We start from the raw sequence: 26,556 nt of genomic DNA, 5'->3' as shown, positions 1-26,556 counted from the left end.
CTCGCAGAATGAGTGGGCGAGTAAGTGTGTGGGGTGAGTGAGTGGGTGAGTGAAGTGTGTGGGTGAGTGAGTGGGTGAGTGAGTGAGTGAGTGGGTGGGTGAGTGAGTGGGTGGGTGGTGAGTGGGTGGGTGGGTGAGTGGGTGAGTAAGTGGGTGGGTGAGTGAGTGGGTGGATGAGTGAGTGGGTGGGTGAGTGGGTGGGTGGGTGAGTGAGTGAGTGAGTGGGTGGGTGAGTGAGTGGGTGGGTGGGTGAGTGAGTGGGTGAGCGACAGTGTGTGGGTGAGTAAGTGGGTGGGTGAGTGAGCGTTAGTGAGTGGGTGAGTGAAGTGAGTGGGTGAGTAAGTGGGTGAGTGAGTGGGTGGGTGAGTGGGTGAGCGACAGTGTGTGGGTGAGTAAGTGGGTGGGTGAGTGAGCGTTAGTGAGTGGGTGAGTGAAGTGAGTGGGTGAGCGTTAGTAAGTGGGTGAGTGAAGTGTGTGGGTGAGTGAGTGGGTGTGTGAGTGAGTGGGTGAGCGACAGTGTGTGGGTGAGTAAGTGGATGGGTGAGTGAGCGTTAGTGAGTGGGTGAGTGAAGTGAGTGGGTGAGCGTTAGTAAGTGGGTGAGTGAAGTGTGTGGGTGAGTAAGTGGGTGGGTGAGTGAAGTGGGTGAGCGACAGTGAGTGGGTGAGCAAAGTGGGTGGGTGAGTGAGCGTTAGTGAGTGAGTGTTAGTGAGTGGGTGAGTGAGTGGGTGAGCGTTAGTGAGTGGGTGAGCGTTAGTGAGGTGGGTGAGTAAAGTGGGTGGGTGAGTGAGTTGAGTGAGCGTTAGTGAGTGAGTGGGTGAGTGAGTGGGTGGGTAAAGTGTGTGGGTGAGTGAGTTGAGTGAGCGTTAGTGAGTGGGTGGGTGAGTGAGTGGGTGAGTGAGTGGGTGAGTGAAGTGGGTGAGTGAAGTGTGTGGGTGAGTCAGTGAGCGATCGAGCGAGTGAGCGGGTGAGTGCCGGCTTGCAAGCCAAAGCAACTTTTAAGCTGATTGCTTGTGTGTGAAAGAATGTGTGTGCGCGTGTGCGCGTGTGCGTGTGTGTGTGCGTGCGGGTGTGTGTGTGTGCGCGTGTGTGTGCGTGTGTGTGTGCGCGTGTGTGTGTGTTTGTGTGCGTGTGTGTGTGCGTGTGCGTGTGTGCGTGTGTGTGCGTGTGCGCGTGTGTGTGTGTTTGTGTGCGTGTGTGTGTGCGTGTGTGCGTGTGTGTGCGTGTGTGTGTGCGCGTGTGCGTGTGTGCGTGCGTGTATGTGTGTGGGTGTGTGTGCGTGTGCGCGTGTGTGTGTGTTTGTGTGCGTGTGGTGTGTGCGTGTGTGCGTGTGTGTGCGTGTGTGTGTGCGCGTGTGTGTGTGTTTGTGTGCGTGTGTGTGTGTGCGCGTGTGTGTGCGTGTGTGTGTGCGCGTGTGTGTGTTTGTGTGCGTGTTTGTGTGCGTGTGTGTGCGTGTGTGTGTGCGTGTGTGTGTGCGCGTGTGCGCGCGTGTGTGCGTGTATTGTAGCGGGTAGCGCGCTGCGCTACGAACCCGGCGACCCGAGTTCGATTCCCGCTCACGGCCAACACCGATGACGATTATCTGAACCGGTCATGGGCCTCCGCTAGGTCGACTCAGCCTCAAATGGTGCAGCGTGTAAACATCGCCACTGGGGAGACAAAGGCGGTCGGGCGTGGTGCTGGCCACCCACCCCCTCGTGTGCCGTTCCGACCTTCATTGTTGCTACATTGTTGCTACTCGCTGTTAAGGCTATACGGGGGATCTTTGTCTTTGTGCGCGTGCGTGTCGGCCGGGGTCGACTAATCGGTGACGATTATTCTCAACCGGTCCTGGGCCTCCCCTAGGTCGACTCGGCCCTAAAAAAGAATATCACCTGGCGCGGTGCGTATAAACCATCAGCACGGGTGGTGTGGAGACAAAGGCGGTCGGGAGTGGTGTGACCCCCCCTCCCCCCCCCCGCGAACAGCACTTGCCCCAATCGTCCGTTGGAGGCTATCCGTGGAGTGGGGGATCTTTGTCTTTGTGTGCGCGCACAGCAGCGGCGGCGGGCAGATCGAAGTCGCTTTTGTGGCGAGCACAAAGCGACGGCCGCCTCCGTCAGGATGGCGAGCGGCGGTGATTAGCCCGGAGAGGCAGTGACGGGCGAGACGGACACATTGTGTGTGAGAGTGAGAGAGTGTGAGAGTGTGAGAGAGAGGGTGAGCGTGTGAGAGTGTGAGAGTGAGTGTGTGAGTATGTGAGTGAGTGTGTGTTAGTATGTGTGAGTGTGTGAGAGAGTGTGAGTGTGTGTGAGTGAGAGAGAGGGTGAGTGTGAGAGTGTGTGAGAGAGTGTGTGAGAGAGTGTGTGAGAGAGTGTGTGAGAGAGTGTGTGAGAGTGTGTGTGAGTGGGTGTGAGTGTGAGAGTGTGTGTGAGTGTGTGAGTGAGTGTGAGCGTGTGTGAGTGAGAGAGAGGGTGTGAGCGTGTGAGTGTGTGTGTGAGAGTGAGAGAGAGGGTGAGTGTGTGAGTGCGTGAGAGAGGGTGAGTGTGAGTGAGTGTGTGTGAGTGTGAGGGTGTGAGTGATTAGCCCGGAGAGGCTGTGACGGGCGAGACGGACACATTGTGTGAGAGTGAGGGTGTGTGAGGGTGTGTGTGAGTGAGAGTGTGTGAGAGGTGTGAGTGTGTGAGTGTGAGTGAGTGTGAGAGTGAGTGTGAGAGTGTGTGAGAGTGTGAGTGTGTGTGTGAGAGTGTGAGAGAGTGTGTGAGTGAGTGTGAGAGTGAGCGAGTGTGTGTGTGAGAGTGTGTTAGAGTGTGTGTGTGAGAGTGTGAGTGTGTGTGTGAGAGTGTGAGAATGTGTGAGGGTGTGAGTGAGTGTGAGAGTGTGAGTGTGTGAGTGTGAGAGTGAGTGAGTATGTGTGTGAGAGAGTGTGAGAGAAAGTGTGAGAGACTGTGTGAGTGTGAGAGAGTGTGTGAGAGTGTGTTAGAGTGTGTGTGAGTGAGTGAGTGTGTGAGAGTGCAACACTGTCGTGGGCAGTGCTGTGGGGGGAGGGCCAATGCCCATTGGCCTCTCCCCTCATGGCGTCTGTGACCACCACAGTGGCTAAACGGGGGGCTCTGGACGGGTGTGAGGGGCTGGTAACCCCTCCACCTTCAATTCATTACCACTAAACCACGAATTAAACATAAACCTGTAACAAATAAGCTTGTGCCGGAGGCCCCGGGGGGTCAGGCTTTTATGACGTCTCCTGGCCAAACCCCATTTGGCGGAGCCAGGAGATTGAATTTTCACCTTCGGGGCTCCTCCAGAAACAACAAAAACCACTTGCGGATGGCCACGTGGAATGTTCGAACGCTCACTGCGGAGGAGAGGCTGCCACTCCTCTGTCGGGAGCTGGACCGGTACCGCCTGGATCTCTGTGGCATTCAGGAGGTCCGGTGGACCGGTTCTGGCTCCTGCCACCATGAGGGGTGGACAGTCCTCTACTCGGGGCAGGAGACTGCCAAACAACAGGGTGTGGCTCTTCTTCTGAACAAAAGAATGAAGGGGGCGTGGGAGCGTGGCGGTGAGGTGTGGGAAGCTGTAAGCCCCAGGATACTTTGGGCTCGCCTTCCCATCAACCGGAGGCGAGGAGTGGTGGTCGTGGTTACTTATGCCCCCACCGAAGACGAACATCCGTGGAGGGATGCAGGCAAAGCCGATGAGTCAGATGCCTTCTATGACCTCCTGTCACAGGTGCTGGCTAAAGTGGCCACTCGGGACAGAGTCATCTTGTTGGGTGACTTCAATGCCCGAGTTGGTCATGATGCTGACACCTGGTCTGGAGTGATTGGAAGGCATGGGCCAGATCAGCTCAATAATAACGGTAGGAGGCTGCTAGATTTTTGTGCAGCCCATGGGCTTGTAATTACCAACACGCTCTTTCCGGCATCGGCGCATCCACACAACATCATGGATACATGCCGGGTCCAAGCAAGAACATCTGCTGGACTACATAGTGACGGACCAGCGGATGCGAACCCATGTCCTTGACACCAGGACCTACCGTGGAGCTGATCTGTCCCTCTGACCATCGACTAGTCATCTGTAAGATGCGCCTGCCTTTCTTCCACTCCGGTGGTGGGTGTACACCCAGGATCCCATTCCAACCAAAGTGGCCTGGTCTCAGTTAGCTGATGAAAGTTGCAAGCGAGAATTTCATCATCGCTTGCAGCTGGGGTTGGCATCGTCCCCCACTCCACCTGATGTCGAGGGATAAATGGGCGAGGTTTAGGACTGTGACTCATGCAGCTGCAATGGCTGCTTTGGGTACGCGGTCCAGACCTCCCCAGAAACCCTGGCTGACAGAGGAGGTGTTCAGGTTAATTGAGAAAAAGCGACAGGCCCACTCTCATCGCCTACAGCATCCCACGTCAGAGAATGAGGAGGTTTACCGCAGCCTTCGCTCGGAAGTTCGGAGAGCCGTAAGGCGTTGTAAGGATGGGTGGTGGTCGCGGGTTGCTGAGGAGATGGAGTCTGCCTCAGTGGCCCGTGATCACAAATCACTATTTAACTCCATCAAAAAGTAACCTGCAGCGCCACACCTATTACCATCATTAGGGGAAAAAACGGTGATCCAATCCCCGACCCCCAGGAACAGGTTTGCAGATTTGCTGAGCATTTCTGTGAGGTCCTGGGAGAGGGGAAATCCCTCGGCATGGAAAACATCATGGCCCAAAGTGGGGATAACCCTGCTGAGGCTGCGGTGCCTCAAATATTGGAAGAAGTCACCCCCTGTGAGTGGCTGGCTGAGGTGCCATCTGCTGAGGAAGTACTGAATGCGATCCAGAGTCTGAGACCAGGAAAGGCACCGGGCAGAGATGATTTCCCAAGCGAAATGCTCAGGGAGGGTGGCGTTTGTGCACAGACTGCCCTATATGACATCATAACAACAGTCTGGACCACTGGACGGGTTCCGCAGGACTGGAAGGATGCCCTGGTGGTCCCCCTCTTTAAGAAGGGGGACCGCACAGACTGTAACAACTACAGGGGCATCTCACTCCTCAGTGTGCCGGGTAAGGTCCTGGCAAGGATTATTCAACATCGCCTTGCTAGGCACGCTGAGGAGAGGCTTGCGGAGCCCCAATGCGGTTTCAGGAAAGGGCGGTCCTGCACAGATGCCATATTTTCTGTCCGTCTGCTACAGCAGAGGTGTAGGGAATTCCAAAAAGACCTACATCTCTGCTTTATTGACCTGGTCAAGGCCTATGATACCATCAGTAGGACTGGACTCTGGGTTGTTCTTCGTGCTTTCGGAGTCCCTGACCCTCTGCTCACGATCATTAAGGACCTTCATGATGGTGAGCGGGCCCGGGTAAAACTACGTGGCCGGGAGTCGGAGCCTTTCCCTGTACACCTTGGGGTGCGACAGGGATGTCCTCTGGCTCCCACATTATTTAACATCTATTTTGACCGCGTAGTTCGTGAAGCCTTCAATAGCTGTACCGGGGGAATTTCCATTTGGTACAGATATAATGGGAGGCTGATCGACGCCCGGGTGCGATCAAGGGATGGCTCCCTATTGGTCAACCACGTTATGTATGCCGATGATTTGGTAATAGCTGCTCATTCAGAAGAGGAGTTGGAGGCGCTGCTGCTGAGACTGGAGCGTGCCACTAAGAGGTGGGGCCTTACCATCAGCCCCACCAAAACTAAGCACCTGCCTGGGTATTTTGTACCATCGGACACTCCACCCCCACAACTCCCAATTGGTGATGGGGCAGTTGTGGAGAGAGTGGAGAGTTTCCCATACCTGGGCAGTGTGCTTATGACCGGCTCCAGTCTATCAGCAGAGGTCTCACTCCGAATCAGTCGAGCGGCAATATCTTTTCATCGGTTGCGTAACGCTGTGTGGAAGCTACCTGGTCTGTCGCTCCGCACGAAGCTTCAGGTCTTCTCGGCCACGGTCATTCCCTCCCTTCTCTACGCTTGCGAGACGTGGACCCCCCTAGGTGGAGCATCTTCGCCGGTTGGAAACATTTAGGCTGGCCTGCCTACGATCCATCCTGGGTTTAACCAGGCTGGATTGTGTGAGGAGCTCACAAATCCTTGAAAGATCTGGGCAAAGTCCCATCAGTGAGCTCCTCCGGCAGGCAAGGCTGCGTTGGCTGGGTCATGTAGCCCGCATGCCCAGCCACCGCATGCCTAAACAGCTTTTGTTCGGCCGGATCGAGGGGGCTAGACGGGCGCGGCACGGGCTAGAGAAGAGATGGAGTGATGTGGTACAGGAGGACGTGGAGCTGAGTGGACTTGCCGATGACTGGTACCAGCGGTGTCAAGATCGGCCTCAGTGGAGGAGGCTCGTGAAGGACGCTACTGGGCAGTTGGAGGCAGTCGCCCTCCAACAACAACGGAGGGCGGAGGAGCGACGCTCACAACAACGAGCGGAGCGCCGGGTGGCTAAAGCACAGCAAGTTGGCACAGTAGGGGGCACAGGTGGTGCATCAGCCAGTCATCTCGGTCATCTCGGTCAGTCGACCAGTGGCACCTGGGTCTGCCCCGTGACCTCCTGCCAGCGGGCTTTCGACACTTCACGTGGCCTCAAGGTGCACTTGGCCTGGCACAAGCATCGTGGTGACGTCACCGCCACTTAGTGGCGAATGGCGGTTGTTGTTGTTGTTGTTGTTGTGTGAGAGTGTGTTAGAGTGTGTGTGAGTGAGTGAGTGTGTGAGAGTGTGTTAGAGTGTGTGTGAGTGAGTGAGTGTGTGAGAGTGTGTTAGAGTGTGTGTGAGTGAGTGAGTGTGTTAGAGTGTGTGAGTGAGAGTGTGTGAGTGTGCGAGAGAGTGTGTGAGTGAGATTGTGAAAGTGTTAGAGAATGAGAGGGTGAGAGTGTGTGAGTGTGTAAGTGTGTGAATGTGAGCGTTTGAGAGTGTGAGAATGTGTGAGAATGTGTGAGAGTGTGTGTGAGTATGAGTGAACGTGTGAGAGTGTTAGAGTGTATGTGAGTGAGTGTGTGAGAGACACACAGAGACACAGAGAGAGAGTGTGTGAGAGTGTGAGCGTGTGTGAGTGAGAGAGAGGGTGTGAGCGTGTGAGTGTGTGTGAGAGTGAGAGAGAGGGTGAGTGTGTGAGTGTGTGAGAGAGGGTGAGTGTGAGTGAGTGTGTGTGAGTGTGAGGGTGTGAGTGATTAGCCCGGAGAGGCTGTGACGGGCGAGACGGACACATTGTGTGAGAGTGAGGGTGTGTGAGGGTGTGTGTGAGTGAGAGTGTGTGAGAGTGTGAGTGTGTGAGTGTGTGTGAGTGTGAGAGTGAGTGTGAGAGTGTGTGAGAGTGTGAGTGTGTGTGTGAGAGTGTGAGAGAGTGTGTGAGTGAGTGTGAGAGTGAGTGAGTGTGTGTGTGAGAGTGTGTTAGAGTGTGTGTGTGAGAGTGTGAGTGTGTGTGTGAGAGTGTGAGAATGTGTGAGGGTGTGAGTGAGTGTGAGAGTGTGAGTGTGTGAGTGTGAGAGTGAGTGAGTGTGTGTGTGAGAGAGTGTGAGAGAAAGTGTGAGAGACTGTGTGAGTGTGAGAGAGTGTGTGAGAGTGTGTTAGAGTGTGTGTGAGTGAGTGAGTGTGTGAGAGTGTGTGTGAGTGTGTGTGAGTGAGTGAGTGTGTGAGAGTGTGTTAGAGTGTGTGTGAGTGAGTGAGTGTGTGAGAGTGTGTTAGAGTGTGTGTGAGTGAGTGAGTGTGTGAGAGTGTGTTAGAGTGTGTGTGAGTGAGTGTGTTAGAGTGTGTGAGTGAGAGTGTGTGAGTGTGCGAGAGAGTGTGTGAGTGAGATTGTGAAAGTGTTAGAGAATGAGAGGGTGAGAGTGTGTGAGTGTGTAAGTGTGTGAATGTGAGCGTTTGAGAGTGTGAGAATGTGTGAGAATGTGTGAGAGTGTTTGTGAGTATGAGTGAACGTGTGAGAGTGTTAGAGTGTATGTGAGTGAGTGTGTGAGAGACACACAGAGACACAGAGAGAGAGAGTGTGTGAGAGTGTGAGAGTGTGTGAGTGAATGTGAGAGAGACACACACAGAGACACACACAGAGAGATTCGCGATTCGCCTTGCAACTTCTGCAACTGCTGCTGCTGCTGCCTCCATCAATTGCTCGTTAGTTCTGGCAGCCAATTCAAGCCTCTGACGGATGCCGCTCTGGGCAGATGCTGAACGCTCCAAGGAGGCCCGGGTGGGGTGATGGAAAATGCGCGGCACGGGAGATCGAACACTCACCCCCCCCCGTGACTCGACTGGGTCACGGGGAGGGGGGTGGGGGTGACGGAGGAGGGGGGGGGGCAGTTTGCGTGTTTGTTTGAGGCTCGTTAGCCTTGCACGCATGTAGCTCACGCTAATTGGCTACAGCGGAACAAGTTGCGTCTCTCTCTCTCTCACCACCCCCCTCTCCTCCTCCACTCTCTCCATGTCTCCCCCCCCCCTCCTACTCTCTCTCTACTCTCTCTCTTTAAATCACAGCACCCCCTCATTCACTCTCCACTCTCTTCTATTCTCTAACCCCCCCCCCACTCTCATCGCTCTTTTTCACCTTCCTCCTCCACTCTCCACTTCTCTCTTTTTTATTTTCTATTTTTTATAACTTTGCTTTATGTAAACCCCCACCTCTCGCTCACTCTCTCGCTCACTCTCTCGGTCACTCTCTCGCTCACTCTCTCACTCACTCTCTCACTCACTCTCTCACTCACTCTTTCGGTCACTCTCTCGCTTTCTCGCTCACTCTCTCGCTCACTCTCTCGGTCACTCTCTCACTCACTCTCTCACTCACTCTCTCACCTCACTCTTTCGGTCACTCTCTCGCTTTCTCGCTCACTCTCTCGCTCACTCTCTCGGTCACTCTCTCGCTCACTCTCTCACTCACTCTCTCACTCACTCTTTCGGTCACTCTCTCGCTTTCTCGCTCACTCTCTCGCTCACTCTCTCACTCACTCTCTCACTCACTCTCTCACTCACTCTTTCGGTCACTCTCTCGCTTTCTCGCTCACTCTCTCGCTCACTCTCTCGCTCACTCTCTCGCTCACTCTCTCACTCACTCTCTCGGTCACTCTCTCGCTTTCTCGCTCACTCTCTCGCTCACTCTCTCGCTCATTCTCTCGCTCACTCTCTCGCTCATTCTCTCGCTCACTCTCTCACTCACTCTCTCACTCACTCTCTCACTCACTCTTTCGGTCACTCTCTCGCTTTCTCGCTCACTCTCTCGCTCACTCTCTCGCTCACTCTCTCACTCACTCTCTCACTCACTCTTTCGGTCACTCTCTCGCTTTCTCGCTCACTCTCTCGCTCACTCTCTCGCTTACTCTCTCTCTCTCACCCTCTCGCTCACTCTCTCGCTCATTCTCTCGCTCACTCTCTCGCTCATTCTCTCGCTCACTCTCTCACTCACTCTCTCACTCACTCTCTCACTCACTCTTTCGGTCACTCTCTCGCTTTCTCGCTCACTCTCTCGCTCACTCTCTCGCTCACTCTCTCACTCACTCTCTCACTCACTCTTTCGGTCACTCTCTCGCTTTCTCGCTCACTCTCTCGCTCACTCTCTCGCTTACTCTCTCTCTCTCACCCTCTCGCTCACTCTCTCGCTCACTCTCTCGCTCACTCTCTCGCTCACTCTCTCGCTCTCTCTCGTTCTGCTTCTCCCCCCCTCCCACCCTACACCATTTCTCTCCTTTGGTAGCAGCTCACCCCCCCCCCTCATCCACCTCCTCTTCTCCCCCATTCATCCCCCCCCCCCATTCACCCCTCACCATTCACTGAGCCTCGTGCCCGGTAGAGAGGTTTGAGTTTTGTTGTTACATTTGCCCCAGAAAAGCACCTGGGGGGGTTAGGAAAGGAAGAGTCGTGTGCTCGATGGCAGATGACGGGAGCTCTGCATGCAGTTACGAGCTACCCGTCAGAGGCCGTCGGACTGCGAGAAGGGCTGCGTGCAGAACGAGAGAGTGAGCGAGAGAGTGAGCGAGAGAGTGAGAGAGTGAGAGAGTGAGCAAGAGAGTGAGCGAGAGAGTGAGCGAGAGAGTGAGCGAGAGAGTGAGCGAGAGAGTGAGAGAGTGAGCGAGCGAGAGAGCGAGAGAGTGAGCGAGAGCGTGAGCGAGAGGGGGGTTTACATAAAGCAAAGTAAAAAAAATAAAAAAAATTAGAAAATGATGAACGAAGCAAAGTGCCAACTACACCGAGCATCTTCTTGTTTCCACTGATCGTAAAAAAATGTGGGTGGTGTTGGTGACCACCTGGGTTCGATCCCTGGGGTCTGGCTCACCTCCCCCATCTCTCTCTCTACTCAGACTCAGAGAGTTCGTAATGGCCATGTCGTAAGCACTGCTAAGCACCTGGGTTCGATCCCTAGATCTGGGTGTCTCTCTCTGTGTCTCTGCTCAAGGCGCGGCTCCGGCTGGAGCACGCCATGTACCACACACGTGTCGGTGATGTGCACGTCTTCTTCGAACGCTGGGGAGCCGGAAAAGCCCCTCTCTGTACCAGCGTGGACGTCACCCTCGTAGTGTTCACCTTCTGAAGCGCTCGCTCGTCACCGTGACCACCATCACCACCACCACCACCACCTCCACCACCACTTCAACCACCTCCACCACTTCCACCACCACCTCCACCACTTCCACCACCTCCACCACCACCACCACTGCCAACCACCACCACCACCTCCACCACTTCCACCACCACCACCACCACTGCCAACCACCACCACCTCCACCACTTCCACCACCTCCACCACCACTGCCAACCACCACCACCTCCACCACCACCACAACCACCACAACCACCAGAACCACCACCACCACCTCCTCCACCACCACCACAACCTCCACCACCACCACAACCACCGCAACAACCACCACCACCACCACGTGGCTTTTCTTTCGTGTTGTGCGCGGTGCTTTTAGCGCCACAGCGCGTGGATTTGCAGCGTTTGTTTCCATTTGTGTTGCTGGTGACTTTGTGTATTTCGTATCGAAATCGCCTCCAGTGCTGTTGCTGCTGGCGGCAATAAAAGTTAAATATCGATTTAAAGCTTTCGTGACTGCAGGGATTCATCTTCTTGGTTCTTTCGGTAAAGTCACGTAGAATGGAAATAATAAAATAATAAAAATAAAACATAATAAAATAATTCTCACGACGTTTCGGCCACAACGCAAGCAGCCGTCTTCAGGTGAAGAACAGGTCTGTCGGAAAGACAGCGTCACCTGAGGACGGCTGCTTGCGTTGTGGCCGAAACGTCGTGAGAATTATTTTATTATGTTTTATTTTTATTATTTTATTACTTCCCTTCTACGTGACTTTACCGAAAGAACCAAGAAGGGGCAATGAAAGTTGTTTAAAAGTTAAAAGTCTCAGGGGCATGCCTCTATGCCGTCGGAAGTCGGACGATGGGTTTTCTATTTTGCTTCGTCTAAGAATGACCCCGGCAAGATGTCAAAGAACTGAGTCTGAGGTCCCTTTAAGAGGAGGTCTCTTCATCCTCGCTGGGGGAACATCCTGTACAGGTGTTAGGGCTTTATGTGAGTCTATGGGTCTCTGTGTGAGTCTGTGGGTCTCTGTGTGAGTCTATGGGTCTCTGTATGAGTCTATGGTTCTCTGTATGAGTCTATGGGTCTCTGTGTGAGTCTATGGTTCTCTGTATGAGTCTATGGTTCTCTGTGTGAGTCTATGGGTCTCTGTGTGAGTCTATGAGTCTCTGTGTGAGTCTATGGGTCTTCGTGTGAGTCTATGGGTCTCTGTGTGAGTCTATGAGTCTCTGTGTGAGTCTATGGGTCTCTGTGTGAGTCTATGGGTCTCTGTGTGAGTCTATGGGTCTCTGTGTGAGTCTGTGGGTCTCTGTGTGAGTCTATGGGTCTCTGTATGAGTCTATGGTTCTCTGTATGAGTCTATGGGTCTCTGTGTGAGTCTATGGTTCTCTGTATGAGTCTATGGGTCTCTGTGTGAGTCTATGGGTCTCTGTGTGTGTCTATGGGTCTCTGTGTGAGTCTATGGGTCTCTGTGTGAGTCTATGGGTCTTCGTGTGAGTCTATGGGTCTCTGTGTGAGTCTATGAGTCTCTGTGTGAGTCTATGGGTCTTCGTGTGAGTCTATGGGTCTCTGTGAGTCTATGAGTCTCTGTGTGAGTCTATGGGTCTCTGTGTGAGTCTATGGGTCTCTGTGTGAGTTTATGTGAGTTTATGGGTCTCTGTGTGAGTCTATGGGTCTTTGTGTGAGTCTATGGGTCTCTGTGTGAGTCTATGGGTCTCTGTGTGAGTCTATGGGTCTCTGTGTGAGACACGCATAAAGATCCCCCGTGTAGCCTCGGCAGACTGTAGGGGCAAGTTCTGTTAGCGAGTAGCGAGCACCTATGAAGGCCGACACGGCACACGACGGGGTGGGTGGCCAGCACCACGCCCGGCCGCCTTTGTATCCCCAGTGGCGATGTTTACACACCGTACCAGGTACTCATTTGAGGCTGAGTCGACCTAGGAGAGGCCCAGAACTAGTTCAGATATTCTTCACTGGTGTTGGCCGTGTGCGGGAATCGAACCCGGGCTGCCAGGTTCGTAGCGCAGCGCGCTAACCGCTGCACTACCGCTCCCCAAGTACACACACACACACGCGGACACACACACGGACACACACGCAGACGCACACACGGACACACACACACGGACACACAGACACACACACAAGGACACACACACACGGACACACACACGGACACACACACGGACACACACAAACACGTGGACTAGGACACACACACACGGACACACACACGCAGACACACACACACGGACACTTACACGGACACACACACGCAGACACACACACACGGACACTCACACGGACACACACACGGACACACACGGACACACACACACGGACACACACGGACACACACACACACGGACACACACACGGACACACACACGGGCACACACACACGGACACACGGACGTACACACACACACACACGGACGTACACACACACACGGACACACACACACACGGACACACACACGGACACACACACGGACACACACACACGGACACACGGACGTACACACACACACACGGACACACACACACGGACGTACACACACACACACGGACACACACACACACAGACACACACACACAGGGACACACACACACAGGGACACACACACGGACACACACACACGGACACACACACACACAGGGACACACACATACACAGGGACACACACACGGACACACACACACACGGACACACACACACAGGGACACACACATACACAGGGACACACACACGGACACACACACTCACACGGACACACACACACAGGGACACACACATACACAGGGACACACACACACACAGACACACTCATGGACACACACACACAGGGACACACACATACACAGGGACACACACACAGGGACACACACACACAGGGACACACACACACACAGGGACACACACACACACAGGGACACACACACACTGACACGCAAGTCAATCCCATCAACTGCCACACATCGACAATGGCAGTCCTTCACAGAATATCACCGCGTTAGTAGCATGGGGGGTCGGTGGGTGGGTGGGGGGGTGGTTGGGTGGGTGGGTGAATGAGTGGGTGGGTAGGTGAGTGGGTGGGTGGGTGGGTGAGTGGGTGAGTGGGTGGGTGGGTGAGTGGATGGGGGGTGGGTGAGTGGATGGGGGGTGGGTGGGTGGGTGAGTGAGTGGGTGAGTGGGTGGGTGGGTAGGTGGGTGAGTGGGTGGGTGGTTGAGTGGGTGGGTGGTTGAGTGGGTGGGTGAGTGGGTGAGTGGGTGGGTGGGTAGGTGGGTGAGTGGGTGGGTGGGTGGTTGAGTGGGTCGGTGGGTGAGTGGGTGTGTGGTTGGTTGAGTGGGTGAGTGGGTGGGTGGGTGGGTGAGTGGGTGGGTGAGTGGATGGGGGGTTGGTGGGTGGGTGAGTGAGTGGGTGAGTGGGTGAGTGGGTGGGTGAGTGGGTGAGTGGGTGGGTGAGTGAGTGGGTGTGTGAGTGGGTGGGTGGGTGAGTGGGTGAGTAGGTGGGTGGGTGGGTGAGTGAGTGGGGGGTGGGTGGGGTAGGGAGTGCGGATTCTCCTCTAACGAGGGTTATGTGAACAGCGGGTCCGAGTCGAGCAAACTAATTACCGGCGCCGTAATGGATGATGTAATTACGCCAAGGGTACACAAGACAAAGCCCAGAGAGAAATAGGGTTACAATCCCCCCTGGCACCCCCCTGCTCACACTCATCCTTGCATCGCCCTCCCACATCGCCATCACTCCATCACCATCATCACCATCACCCCATCACCATCACTATACCCCCAACATCATCATCCCTCCCACATCATCATCATCATCACCATCACCCCACCACTATCACCATCACCCCATCACCCCATCACCCCATCACCCCATCACCATTACCCCATCCCCATCACCCCACCACCATCACTATACCCCCAACATCATCATCCCTCCCACATCATCATCACCACCATCACCATCACCCCATCACCATCACAGCCATCACCTCCCATCACCATCCCATCACCTCCCATCACCATCACCCCATCACCATCACCCCATCATCACCATCACACCATCACCCCATCACCATCACCCCATCATCACCATCACACCATCACCCCATCACCATCACCCCATCACCATCATCACCATCATCACCATCAACCCATCACCATCACCCGATCACCATCATCCCATCACCATCACCATCAACCCATCACCCCATCAACCCATCACCATCACCCCATCACCATCACCCCATCACCATCACCCCATCACCATCACCCCACCACCATCACCCCATCACCATCACACCATCACCCCATCACCCCATCACCATCACCCCATCACCATCATCACCATCACCATCACCCCATCACCCCATCACCCCATCACCATCACCCCATCACCATCACCCCATCACCATCACCCCATCACCACCATCATCACCATCACCCCATCACCACCATCACCACCATCACCATCACCCCATCACCATCACCCCATCACCACCATCACCATCATCACCATCACCATCACCCCATCACCATCATCACCATCACCATCACACCATCACACCATCACCATCACACAATCACCATCACCCCACCACCATCACCCCACCACCATCACATAATAAAATTCTCACGACGTTTCGGCCACAACGCAAGCAGCCGTCCTCAGGTGAAGAAACACGGTTGTCGGAAAGACAGCGTCTGAAGTTTTATTTATTTTATTATTTCCCTTCTACGTGACTTTACCGAAAGAACCGATACTGTGAATCCCCTTGCCGACTCATCAGTTTCAGTCCCACGTGTTCTCAAGCGTGACACTTGCAGAATTTTTGCGACGACTTTTCTCAACGAAATGTGAAATGCTTGCGGAAGGGCGCGTCTGTGCCTGGTGGATACCTTGGGGTTTAAAGCCCCCGGGGGAGGGGTATGATGATTCAATGTCAGCTCAAAGTTCAAAGTTCATTTATTAGGTATATAGCCCTGTGAGCCATTCGGCTCTTGAATCGGGTGCAACCGCAACAAACAAAAAAACAAAAACATGAACAAGAAAACATCGTAAAGTGAATATGTGACTAAGTGCAAACAGAAAATCCAAGAAAAGACGGAAAAATATTGCAGAAAAAAATACCGTTACACACCAACGCTATGTGCAAAAATCCCAGTGGGATGCAAGTCAAACAACAACAACAACCACAAGACAGCTTAGATTAAGGCCATCAGTCTAACTCAGTACTACACCAAACAAACATGGTCAAACCAAAAAACTTTTTGAAAATCACCAAAATGAAGCCATAAAAGCAATGAAACAGTGATCATAGGAACTGTGACCGAATTTTCACAATAAACGACGTCAACAACATGCACCACCAAACTCTGCAGTCTTGTCTCTCGGTGCTCAGACATCGCGTTGTACAGATTGTGTTTTTTATTTTTTTAAAGCACAGAATGTCCACCCCAATGTACAACTTCAAAACTAAACAAAGTTCCAAGCGCAGCCCCTGCAACTCCCTCGCAGCACGGCTCCTCCCAGTGGAAGTTGCCCCTGATAGAGGCCGATCTCATCGCACCGTACGTAGCCAACCGTGCGAATCAAAAGTGCGGAGAGAAGGACAAGACACTACAGGTCTCTGTGTGAGTCTATGGGTCTCTGTGTGAGTCAATGGGTCTCTGTGTGAGTCTATGGGTCTCTGTGTGAGTCTATGGGTCTCTGTGTGAGTCTATGGGTCTCTGTGTGAGTCTATGGGTCTCTGTGTGAGTCTATGGGTCTCTGTGTGAGTCTATGGGTCTCTGTGTGAGTCTATGGTCTTGTGAGTCTTCCTGTGTGAGTCTATGGGATTCTGTGTGAGTTTGTGGGTTTCTGTGTGAGTCTATGGGATTCTGTGTGAGTCTGTGGGTCTCTATGTAAGTCTATGGGTCTCTGTGTGAGTATACGGGTTTCTGTGTAAGTCTACGGGTCTCTGTCTGAGTCTATGGGTTTCTATGTGAGTCTATGGGATTCTGTGTGAGTCTATGGGTCTCTGTGTGAGTCTATGGCTCTCTGTGTGAGCCTATGGGTCTCTCTGTGAGTCTGTGGGTCTCTGTGTGAGTCTATGGGTCTCTGTGTGAGTCTATGGGATTCTGTGTGAGTTTGTGGGTTTCTGTGTAAGTCTATGGGTCTCTGTGTAAGTCTATGGGTCTCTGTGTGAGTCTATGGGTTTCTGTGTATGTCAATGGGTCTCTGTGTGAGTTTATGGATCTCTGTGTGAGTCTATGGGATTCTGTGAGTCTGTGGGTCTCTGTCTGAGTCTATGGGACTATGTGTGAGTCTACAGGTTTTTTTGTGAGTCTATGGGTCTCTGTGTGAGTCTATGGGATTCTGTGTGAGTATATGGGTCTCTGTGTGAGTCTATGGGTCTCTGTGTGAGTCTGCGGGTCTCCGTGTGAGTCTATGGGTCTATGTGTGAGTCTTTGGGTCTCTGTGTGAGTCTATGGGTCTCTGTGTGAGTCTATGGGTCTCTGTGTGAGTCTATGGGTCTCTGTGTAAGTCTATGGGTCTCTGTGTGAGTCTATGGGTTCCCCGTGTGAGTCTATGGTTCTCTGTGCGAGTCTATGAGTCTCTGTGTGAGTCTATGGGTCTCGGTGTGAGTCTTTGAGTCTCTGTGTGAGTCTATGGGTCTCTGTGTAAGTCTATAGGTCTCTGTGTGAGTCTATGGGTCTCTGTGTGAGTCTATGAGTCTCTGTGTGAGTCTATTGGTCTCTGTGTGAGTCTATGGGTCTCTGTGTGAGTCTATGGGTCTCTGAGTGAGTCTATGGGTCTCTGTGTGAGTCTATGGGTCTCTGTGTGAGTCTATGGGTCTCTGTGTGAGTCTATGGGTCTCTGTGTGAGTCTATGAGTCTCTTATGAGTCTATGAGTCTCTGTGTGAGTCTATGGGTCTCTGTGTGAGTCTATGGGTCTCTCTGTGAGTCTATGGGTCTCTCTGTGAGTCTATGGGTCTCTCTGTGAGTCTATGGGTCTCTGTATAAGTCTATGGGTCTCTGTGTACGCAACGTACCTCACCAACCGTGCTAATTGGAGGTGCGGGACCTACAGTGCGCTAACCGCTGCGCCACCGCTCCCTATGACTCCAATATGACCCTCCCCACCCCCCAAAAACTCCTTTACCCTTCGCATGTGACGCGTGTTTGTAAGATTAATTAGCGGTCATTAGCCCACGATTGATGAGTCATCGGCAAACGGAGAGAGATTTGAAAACATTTTCATTCTGCGTAGCTCGTCGGCCAATGTATTAAGTGCTCCGATGCTAATTAAGATGATGGCGATGATGGGTAGTAGTAGTATTGTTATTATTATGGTGATATAATGCTGGGACCTTTAGTTTATCTACTGCTGGATGGGGTCATCCCTACACAACCCCCAACCTTGCACGCCCTGACCCCGAGTTCGATTCCCCAAGACGATTATCTGAACCGGCTCCGGTCTTCCCCTAGGTCGGCTCGGCCTCAAATGAGTACCCGGTTTGTTGCGGTGTTTGAGCAGCATCGCCAACTGGGGGAGACAAAGGCGGCCGGGCGTGTTGCTGCTGATTGCTAGCAGCACTTGCCCCTACAGTCTGTCGAAGGCTATACGGGTGACCTTTGTCTTTGTGCCTGTGTGCTTGTGTGAAAACGCGGCACCACCAACTTGACTCAACTTTTTTTTCATTGGGTTTAATAATCGATCACCTTCAAAGACGTCATCAAAATGATTGTCAACATCATCATCATCGATTTAAAGCTTTCGTGACTGCAGGGATTCATCTTCTTGGTTCTTTCGGTAAAGTCACGTAGAAGGGAAGTAATAAAATAATAAAAATACAACATAATAAAATAATTCTCACGACGTTTCGGCCACAACGCAAGCAGCCGTCCTCAGGTGATGCTTGGTGGTGTTTCATTCTTCACCTGAGGACGGCTGCTTGCGTTGTGGCCGAAACGTCGTGAGAATTATTTTATTATGTTGTATTTTATTATTTTATTACTTCCCTTCTACGTGACTTTACCGAAAGAACCAAGAAGATCATCATCATCATTTTTGGGGTTTGGCGGGTTGGTGTGTATGTTGTTTGTATGTTTAACCAATTCTTCACCCTTGAATTCACCTTGGCTACCACGAGGGTAAACAGGATGGACTACCTGGGACACTCACCCGGGTCGTCCACCCTTCACATGTCCCGCACGACGCATTGACCAGCGCGGTGAAGTATGGGCCAACAGCACCTCCTTGATTGAACGGGGTTGATGTTGTTCGACCAACCTGCAAATTGTACTCATTTACTCATTAAGAAAAGAACATTTCAACTGCAATAACTAAGTAGCAGACCCTCCCCCTCCTCCCTCCTACCCTCCAGCCAGCCAGTCAGTCAGCCAGTCAGCCAGTCAGTCAGCCAGTCAGTCAGTCAGCCAGTCAGTCAGTTAGTCAGTCAGTCAGTCAGTTAGTCAGTCAGCCAGTCAGTCAGCCAGTCAGCCAGTCAGTCAGTCAGTCAGCCAGTCAGCCAGTCAGTCAGTCAGCCAGTCAGTCAGTTAGTCAGTCAGTCAGTTAGTCAGTCAGTCAGTCAGCCAGTCAGCCAGTCAGCCAGTCAGTCAGTCAGCCAGTCAGTCAGTCAGTCAGCCAGTCAGCCAGTCAGTCAGTCAGTCAGCCAGTCAGTCAGTCAGCCAGTCAGCCAGTCAGTCAGCCAGTCAATCAGTCAGTCAGTCAGTCAGTCAGCCAGCCAGTCAGTCAGTCAGTCAGCCAGTCAGCCAGTCAGTCAGTCAGCCAGCCAGCCAGCCAGTCAGTCAGCCAGTCAGCCAGCCAGTCAGTCAGCCAGCCAGTCAGCCAGCCAGTCAGCCAGTCACCCAGCCAGTCAGTCAGCCAGTCAGTCAGTCAGTCAGCCAGCCAGCCAGCAAAACTTCTGTTCTGACGCGAGTACCGATAACTTAGCAAGGGAACTTGTGAGCCTCGTGAAGTGTTTCTTTTTTTCGCAGATCGTCGTCTTGAGGTTCAAATCAAATCGCCACCGCACTCCTCCATCGCTCGAGCGACACAGACACACGAAGACGAGGGTGCGATTTGGAACCGGTAGCTGGAGATGTCACTGCGGTTATACTGTGGTGGGGGGGGGGGGGGGGGGGCTCTGTAGGCCCGGGGCGGTCGCCCAGATTCGCCGTGCCTTGGGGACGGCTCTGATCACTGTCCGGGCTTAGGGCACTAATTGCGAGTTGAGTGAGAGGGTGAGTTAGTCAAGGAGTTAGAGGGTGAGTGGGAGGATGAGTGGGTGGGTGGGCAGGAGAGAGAGAGAGAACGGGTGAGTTGGCGGGTGAGTGAGAGGGTGAGTGAGCAAGTGAGTGAGAGGGTGAGTGAGTGAGTGTGAGAGAGTGAGTGACCGAGTGAGAGTGAGAGAGTGAGAGAGTGAGTGAGAGAGTGAGTGAGTGTGAGAGGGTGAGTGAGCGAGTGAGTGAGCGAGTGTGAGCATGAGAGGGTGAGTGAGAGGGTGAGTTAGTCAGGGAGTTAGAGGGTGAGTGGGAGGATGAGTGGGTTAGTGGGCAGGAGAGAGAGAGAACGGGTGAGTGGCGGGGTGAATGAGAGGGTGAGTGAGCGAGTGAGTGAGAGGGTGAGCTAGTCCGGGAGTGGGCAGGAGAGAGGGCGAGTTAGAGGGTGAGTGGGAGGATGAGTGGGTGGGTGGGCAGAAGAGAGAGAGAGAACAGGTGAGTGGCGGGGTGAGTGAGAGGGTGAATGAGCGATTGAGTGAGCGAGAGTGAGCAGGAGAGGGTGAGTGAGAGGGTGAGCCAGCGTGAGTGTGAGAGAGTGAGTGACCGAGTGAGTGAGAGTGAGTGAGTGAGAAAGTGAGTGAGAGAGAGAGTGTGAGTGAGAGTGAGAGAGTGAGTGGGTGTGTGAGAGTGAGTGAGAGTGAGTGAGTGAGAGTGAGAGTGTGAGAGTGAGTGAGGTGAGTGAGAAAGTGAGTGAGAGAGAGAGTGTGAGTGAGAGTGAGAGAGTGAGTGGGTGTGTGAGAGTGAGTGAGAGTGAGTGAGTGAGAGTGAGAGTGTGAGGGTGAGTGAGAAAGTGAGTGAGAGAGAGAGTGAGGTGAGAGTGAGTGAGTGAGAGTGAGTGAGTGAGAGTGAGTGAGAGAGTGAGTGGGTGTGGTGAGAGTGAGTGAGAGTGAGTGAGTGAGAGTGAGAGTGTGAGAGTGAGTGAGAGTGAGTGAGAGAGTGAGTGGGTGTGTGAGAGTGAGTGAGAGTGAGAGAGTGAGTGGGTGTGTGAGAGTGAGTGAGAGTGAGTGAGTGAGAGTGAGAGTGTGAGAGTGAGTGAGAAAGTGAGTGAGAGAGAGAGAGTGAGTGAGAGGAGTGAGTGAGAGTGAGTGAGAGAGAGTGAGTGAGAGGAGTGAGAGAGTGAGTGGGTGTGTGAGAGTGAGTGAGAGTGAGTGAGTGAGTGAGAGTGAGAGTGTGAGAGTGAGTGAGAGTGAGTGAGTGAGTGGGTGTGTGAGAGTGTGGGAGAGTGAGTGAGTGAGTGGGTGTGTGAGAGTGAGTGAGTGAGAGTGAGTGAGAGTGAGAGAGTGAGTGGGTGTGTGAGAGTGAGTGAGAGTGAGTGAGTGAGTGGGTGTGTGAGAGTGAGGTGAGTGAGAGTGAGTGAGAGGTGAGAGAGTGAGTGGGTGTGTGAGGAGGTGAGTGAGAGTGAGTGAGTGAGTGAGAGTGAGAGTGTGAGAGTGAGTGAGAGTGAGTGAGTGAGTGAGTGGGTGTGTGAGAGTGAGTGAGTGAGAGTGAGGTGAGAGTGAGAGAGTGATGGGTGTGTGAGAGTGGTAGTGAGAGTGAGTGAGTGAGAGTGAGAGTGTGAGAGTGAGTGAGAGTGAGTGAGTGAGTGAGTGGGTGTGTGAGAGTGAGTGAGAGTGAGTGAGTGAGTGAGAGTGAGTGAGGAGTGGGTGTGTGAGAGTGAGTGAGAGTGTGAGAGTGAGTGAGAGTGAGAGAGTGAGTGAGAGTGAGAGTGAGAGAGTGAATGGGTGTGGAGAGTGAGTAGAGTGAGTGAGTGAGAGTGAGAGTGGTGAGAGTGAGAGTGAGTGAGAGTGAGAGTGAGAGTGTGAGAGTGAGTGAGAAGTGAGTGAGAGAGAGAGTGAGTGAGAGTGAGTGAATGGGAGAGAGTGGTGAGAGTGAGTGAAGTGAGAGAGTGAGTGGGTGTGTGAGAGTGAGTGAGAGTGAGTGGGTGAGAAAGTGAGTGAGAGAGAGTGAGTGAGAGTGAGTGATGGTGAAGTGAGAGTGTGAGAGTGAGTGAGAGTGAGAGAGTGAGTGGGTGTGTGAGAGTGAGTGAGAGTGAAGTGTGAGAGTGAGTGAGTGAGAAAGTGAGTGAGAGAGAGAGTGAGTGGAGTAGTGAAGTGAGAGTTGTGAGAGGGAGTGAGTGAGTGAGAAAGTGAGTGAGAAGAGAGTGAGGGAGAGGGAGTGAGTGATGAGAGTGAGAGTGTGAGAGTTGAGTGAGTGAGTGAGAAGTGAGTGAGAGAGAGAGTGAGTGGAGAGAGTGATGTGGAGTGAGGGGTGTGTGAGAGTGAGTGAGAGTGACCGAGTGTGAGAGTGAGTGAGTGAATGAGTGTGAGCGAGTGAGTGAGTGAGCGAGAGTGAGAGAGAATGAGTGAGTGAGAGAGAATGGAGTGAGTAAGAGTGACCGAGTGTGTGAGAGTGAGGTGAGTGAGAGAGTGAGTGACCGAGAGAGTGTGTGAGAGTGAGTGAGAGAGTGACCGAGAGAGTGAGTGAGAGAGTGTGGAGAGAGTGAGTGAAGTGAGGAGTGAGTGACCGATGAGAGTGAGTGTGAAATGTGAGAGTGAGTGAGAGAGTGACCGAGAGAGTGAGTGAGAGAGTGTGAGAGAGTGAGTGAGTGAGAGAGTGAGTGACCGAGAGAGTGAGTGTGAGAATGTGAGAGTGAGTGAGAGAGTGACCGAGAGAGTGTGAGAGAGTGAGTAAGTGAGAGAGTGACGCGAGAGAGTGTGTGGAGAGTGAGTGAGAGAGTGACCGAGAGAGTGTGAGAGAGAGTGTGAGAGAGTGATGTGAGTGAGAGAGTGAGTGACCGAGAGAGTGTGTGAGAGAATGTGAGAGAGTGAGTGAGAGTGACCGAGTGTGTGAGAGTGAGTGAGTGAGTGACTTGAGAGAGTGTGGTGGTGAGTGAGTGAGAGCGACCGAGTGTGACCGAGTGTGAGAGAGAGTGAGAGTGAGTGAGAGAGTGACCGAGAGAGTGAGTGTGTGATGAGAGATGAGAGTGACCGAGCGAGAGTGAGAGAGTGAGTGAGCGAGAGTGGGACAAACGCTCTAGACAGAGTGGTGTTGTGTGTGTGGGGGGGGTGCTACCGTGGGGGGCTCGGTGGGGGGGAGGGGGTGACCGCGTTACTTGCAGCTATTGTTTGCCGGGTCATCTGCCTGATTGATTGCTGCTGACTGCTGTGACAATGGCTGTCAAGTTTGACCATAAGGTTTTTTTTTTCTCGTGCAGGCCATTTGGAACGTGACAAGGAAAAAGAGACGGGGGGGAGAGGGAGTGGGTGGGGGGGGGAGGTGGGAAAAAAACTTGCTCCTGCCCGTGCGGTGTGTGGAGTGTGATGTGGTGTGTGTGGTGTGGTGGTGTGTGTTGTGGTGTGTGTGGTGTTGTGTGTGGTGGGTGTGTGGTGTGTGTGTGTGTGGTGTGGTGTGTGGTGTGTGTGGTGTGTGTGGTGTGTGTGGTGTTGTGTGATGTGGTGTGGTGTGTGTGTGTGGTGTGTGTGGTGTGGTGTTTTGGGTGTGGTGTGTGTGGTGTGTGTTGTGTGTGTGTGTGGTGTGGTGTTGTGTGGTGTGTGTGTGTGGTGTGTGTGGTGTGTGTGTGGTGGTGTGTGTGATGTGTGTTGGTGTGTGGTGTTGGTGGTGTGTGGTGTGGTTGTTGTGGTGTGTGTGGTGTGGTGTGTGGTGGTGTGGTGTGTGGTGGTGTGATGTGGCTGTGTGTGTGTGGTGTGTGTGGTGTGTGGTGTTGTGTTGTGTGTTGTAGTGGTGGGTTGTGTGTTGTGGTGTGTGGGTGTGTTGGTGTGGTGTGTGTGTGTGGTGGTGTGGTGTAGTGTGTGGTGGGTGGTGGTGTGTGGATGTGGGTGTAGGTGGTGTGGTGTGGTTGGTGTGGTGTGTGTGTGGTGTGGTGTGTGTGGTGTGTGTGGTGTGTGGTGTGTGGTGTGTGTGGTGTGGTGTGTGGTGTGTGTGGTGGTGTGTTGGTGTGTGTGTGTGTGGTGTGATGTGTGTGGTGGTGTGTGTGTGTGGTGTGGTGTGTGTGGTGTGGTGGTGTGTGTGGTGTGTGTGGTGTGTGTGGTGTGCGTGGTGTGTGGTGTGTGTGGGTGGTGTGTGTGGTGGGTGGTGTGGTGGTGTGGTGGTGTGTGGTGTGTGGTGTGTGTGGTGTGGGTGTGTGTGGTGTGTGTGTTGTGTGTGGTGGTGTGTGGTGTGGTTGTGTGTGGTGGTGTGTGTGTGTGGTGTGGTGGTGTGTGTGTGTGGTGTGTTGGTGGTGTGTGTGTGGTGGGTGTGTGTGTGGCGTGGTGTAAGGGCGTGTGGTGTGTGTGGTGTGTGTGGTGTGGTGTAAGGGGCGTGTGGTGTGTGGTATGTGGTGTGTGGTGTGGTGTGTGGTTGTGGTGTGTGGTGTGGTGTGTGGTGTGCCGTGCGTGTGTGGTTGTGTGGGGTGGGGTGGGTGTGTGTGTGGAGTGGTGTTGTAGTGTGCCGTGCGTGTGTGGGGTGTAGTGTGCGTGTGTGGTGTGGTGTGCCGTGCGTGTGTGGTGGGTGTGGTGTGTGTGGTGTGGTGGGTGTGTGTGTTGTGTGGTATGTAGTGTGGGGTGGTGTAATGTGCCGTGCGTGTGTGGTGTGTGGTGTGGTGTGTGGCGTGATGTGTGTGGTGTGTGTGGTTGTGTGTGGTGTGTGTGGTGTGAGGTGTGGATGTGTGTGGTGGGGTGTGTGGTGTGTGTGGTGTGGTGTGGTGTGTGTGGTGGTGTGGTGGTTGTGGGTGGGTGGTGTGGCGTGTGGTGTGGTGTGTGGTGTGTGGTGTGTGGTGATGTGTGGTGTGTGCTGTGTGTGGTGTGCCGTCGTGGTGGTGTGGTGTGGGGTGTGATGTGGGGTGGTGTGTGGGTGTGGTGGTGGTGGTGTGTGGTGTGCGTGTGTGGTGTGGGGTGGTGTGTGGTGTGTGGTGTGTGGTGTGGTGTGTGGTGTGGGGTGGTGTGTGGTGTGTGGTGTGGGGTGGTGTGTGTGTGTGGTGTGTGGTGTGTGGTGTGTGGTGTGTGGTGTGTGGGTGTGTGGTGTGGTGTGTGGTGTGTGGTGTGCGTGTGTGGTGTGCCGTGCGTGTGTGGTGGTGTGTGGTGTGGTGTGATGTGCCGTGCGTGTGTGGTGTGTGGTGTGTGGTGTGATGTGGTGTGATGTGGTGTGTGTGGTGTGTGGTGTGTGTGGTGTGTGTGGTGTGATGTGGTTCGACAGTGTCACATGTTGGGTTGGTGCTGGCATCACCATCATCGTCGCCACGACCCTGATCGTCATGATCATTGCTGTGTTGAACTTCCTTTCGCGCCGTACGTTGCCAACCGTGCTACTCGGAGATGTGTGAGAAATATCACAAACTAAACACATCAATGTCGCTATCACGATCATCATCATCATCGTTATCATCATCATCATCAAAATCATTGGCTTCATCATCATTATTGCTGTCATCATCATCATCACGATCGTCACCATCATCATCATCATCGCCACCATCATCATCATCATCACAATCAAATTGTTTAATGTGTCGTGAAACCGCGACCATCCCGACACAGCTAAGTTAGTAAGTGTCGTCACCTAAACACAATGTACCAACTGGTTACCCTTCAACACACCTGAACTCGTAACTCGATGGCACGCTTTGTTAACGCGATGTTAACCTCACTAATTGGCTGTGTCGGTGGTGGCGGGTTTAACGACACATTAGTAGGTACGAGATCTAACCCCAAACAAACTATAAACCTACATTTAGATTGAAAGCTTTCGTGACTGCAGGGATTCATCTTCTTGGTTCTTTCGGTAAAGTCACGTAGAAGGGAAGTAATACAATGATAAAAATAAAGATAATAAAATACATTTCGAGTTAAAGCTTCGTGACTGCAAGGGATTCATCTCTTGGTTCTTTCGGTAAAGTCACAACAGACCTGGTCTCACCTGAGGACGGCTGCTTGCGTTGTGGCCGAAACGTCGTGAGAATAATTTATTATGTTTTATTTTTATTATTTTATTATTTCCCTTCTACGTGACTTTACCCCTTTATTATGAATAATATTAGTGCGAAAGCCTACTTACTCCTACTATTACGTGTTTAACAACAATAAGAACAATTCGTTATATTTGCAATCAGCGACTCCTCAACTTACGAACGAGTTCGGTTCTAGAGGTCCGTTCGTAAACGATGTGTCCGTAAGTCCAAGTTTACGCCTGTCCATTTCAATCACATTCATATTCTTAGGTTTTTTCGGTAAAGTCACGTAGGTAAAACAATTAAAATTAAATAAAAGTAAATAAAACTAAATAAAAACACGACGTTTTCGGAGGCAACACAAGCTTCCGTCTTCTTTGCCTACGTGACTTTAACCGAAAAACCCAAGAATATGAATCCTTGCAGTACGAAAGCTTCAAATCTAGAATCATTTCAATCAGTTCGTACGGTGTCGACATCTCCTGTAGATGCCACCACCCCCCTCAATTGCTCGTCGATTGAACTTTTCGACTCTCAGTTTCTAACGGGCAATGGACGTGCAACGGACCCAGGGTTTTTTTCGTATCTCTGAAAGTATGTAAGTCGAACGTTCGTAAGTAGAGGAGGACGTCTTGACAGACATGTGTTCTGCACGTGCGGGAATTCGAACGCTCTTGCCGTTCTCAGGCTCGCCTCGGGCGCGCGATATTTGGCTTCGGATACAGTCGAGGGGGGGGGGGGGGAGGTGTGAATTGCCGTGCAAATGTTTGCCAAAATACTTGGACGTGTGGCAACAGATTTCACGACCTCTATCCAAAACACGAGAATTCGCGTCTCGCTCGCTCTCGTCACTCTCTCTCTGTCTCCT

General features: G+C 52.9%; 1 protein-coding gene across 1 annotated transcript in view; it reads right to left on the bottom strand.

The window, feature by feature from the left end:
- Positions 1-9,865: 9,865 nt before the first annotated feature.
- LOC133357448 (coiled-coil domain-containing protein 39-like) overlaps positions 9,866-26,556 on the bottom strand; it is a 39,322-nt gene continuing 22,631 nt past the window's right edge. The window contains 1 exon segment of the mRNA XM_061575396.1: positions 9,866-9,880. Coding sequence (XP_061431380.1) covers positions 9,866-9,880 — 15 coding nt within the window.

This window comes from Lethenteron reissneri, chromosome 58, assembly GCF_015708825.2.
Source record: "Lethenteron reissneri isolate LAM-NWPU_2019-01 chromosome 58, ASM1570882v1, whole genome shotgun sequence".
NCBI classification, from domain to species: domain Eukaryota; kingdom Metazoa; phylum Chordata; class Hyperoartia; order Petromyzontiformes; family Petromyzontidae; genus Lethenteron; species Lethenteron reissneri.
This window is presented reverse-complemented; position numbering and strand designations above follow the sequence as displayed.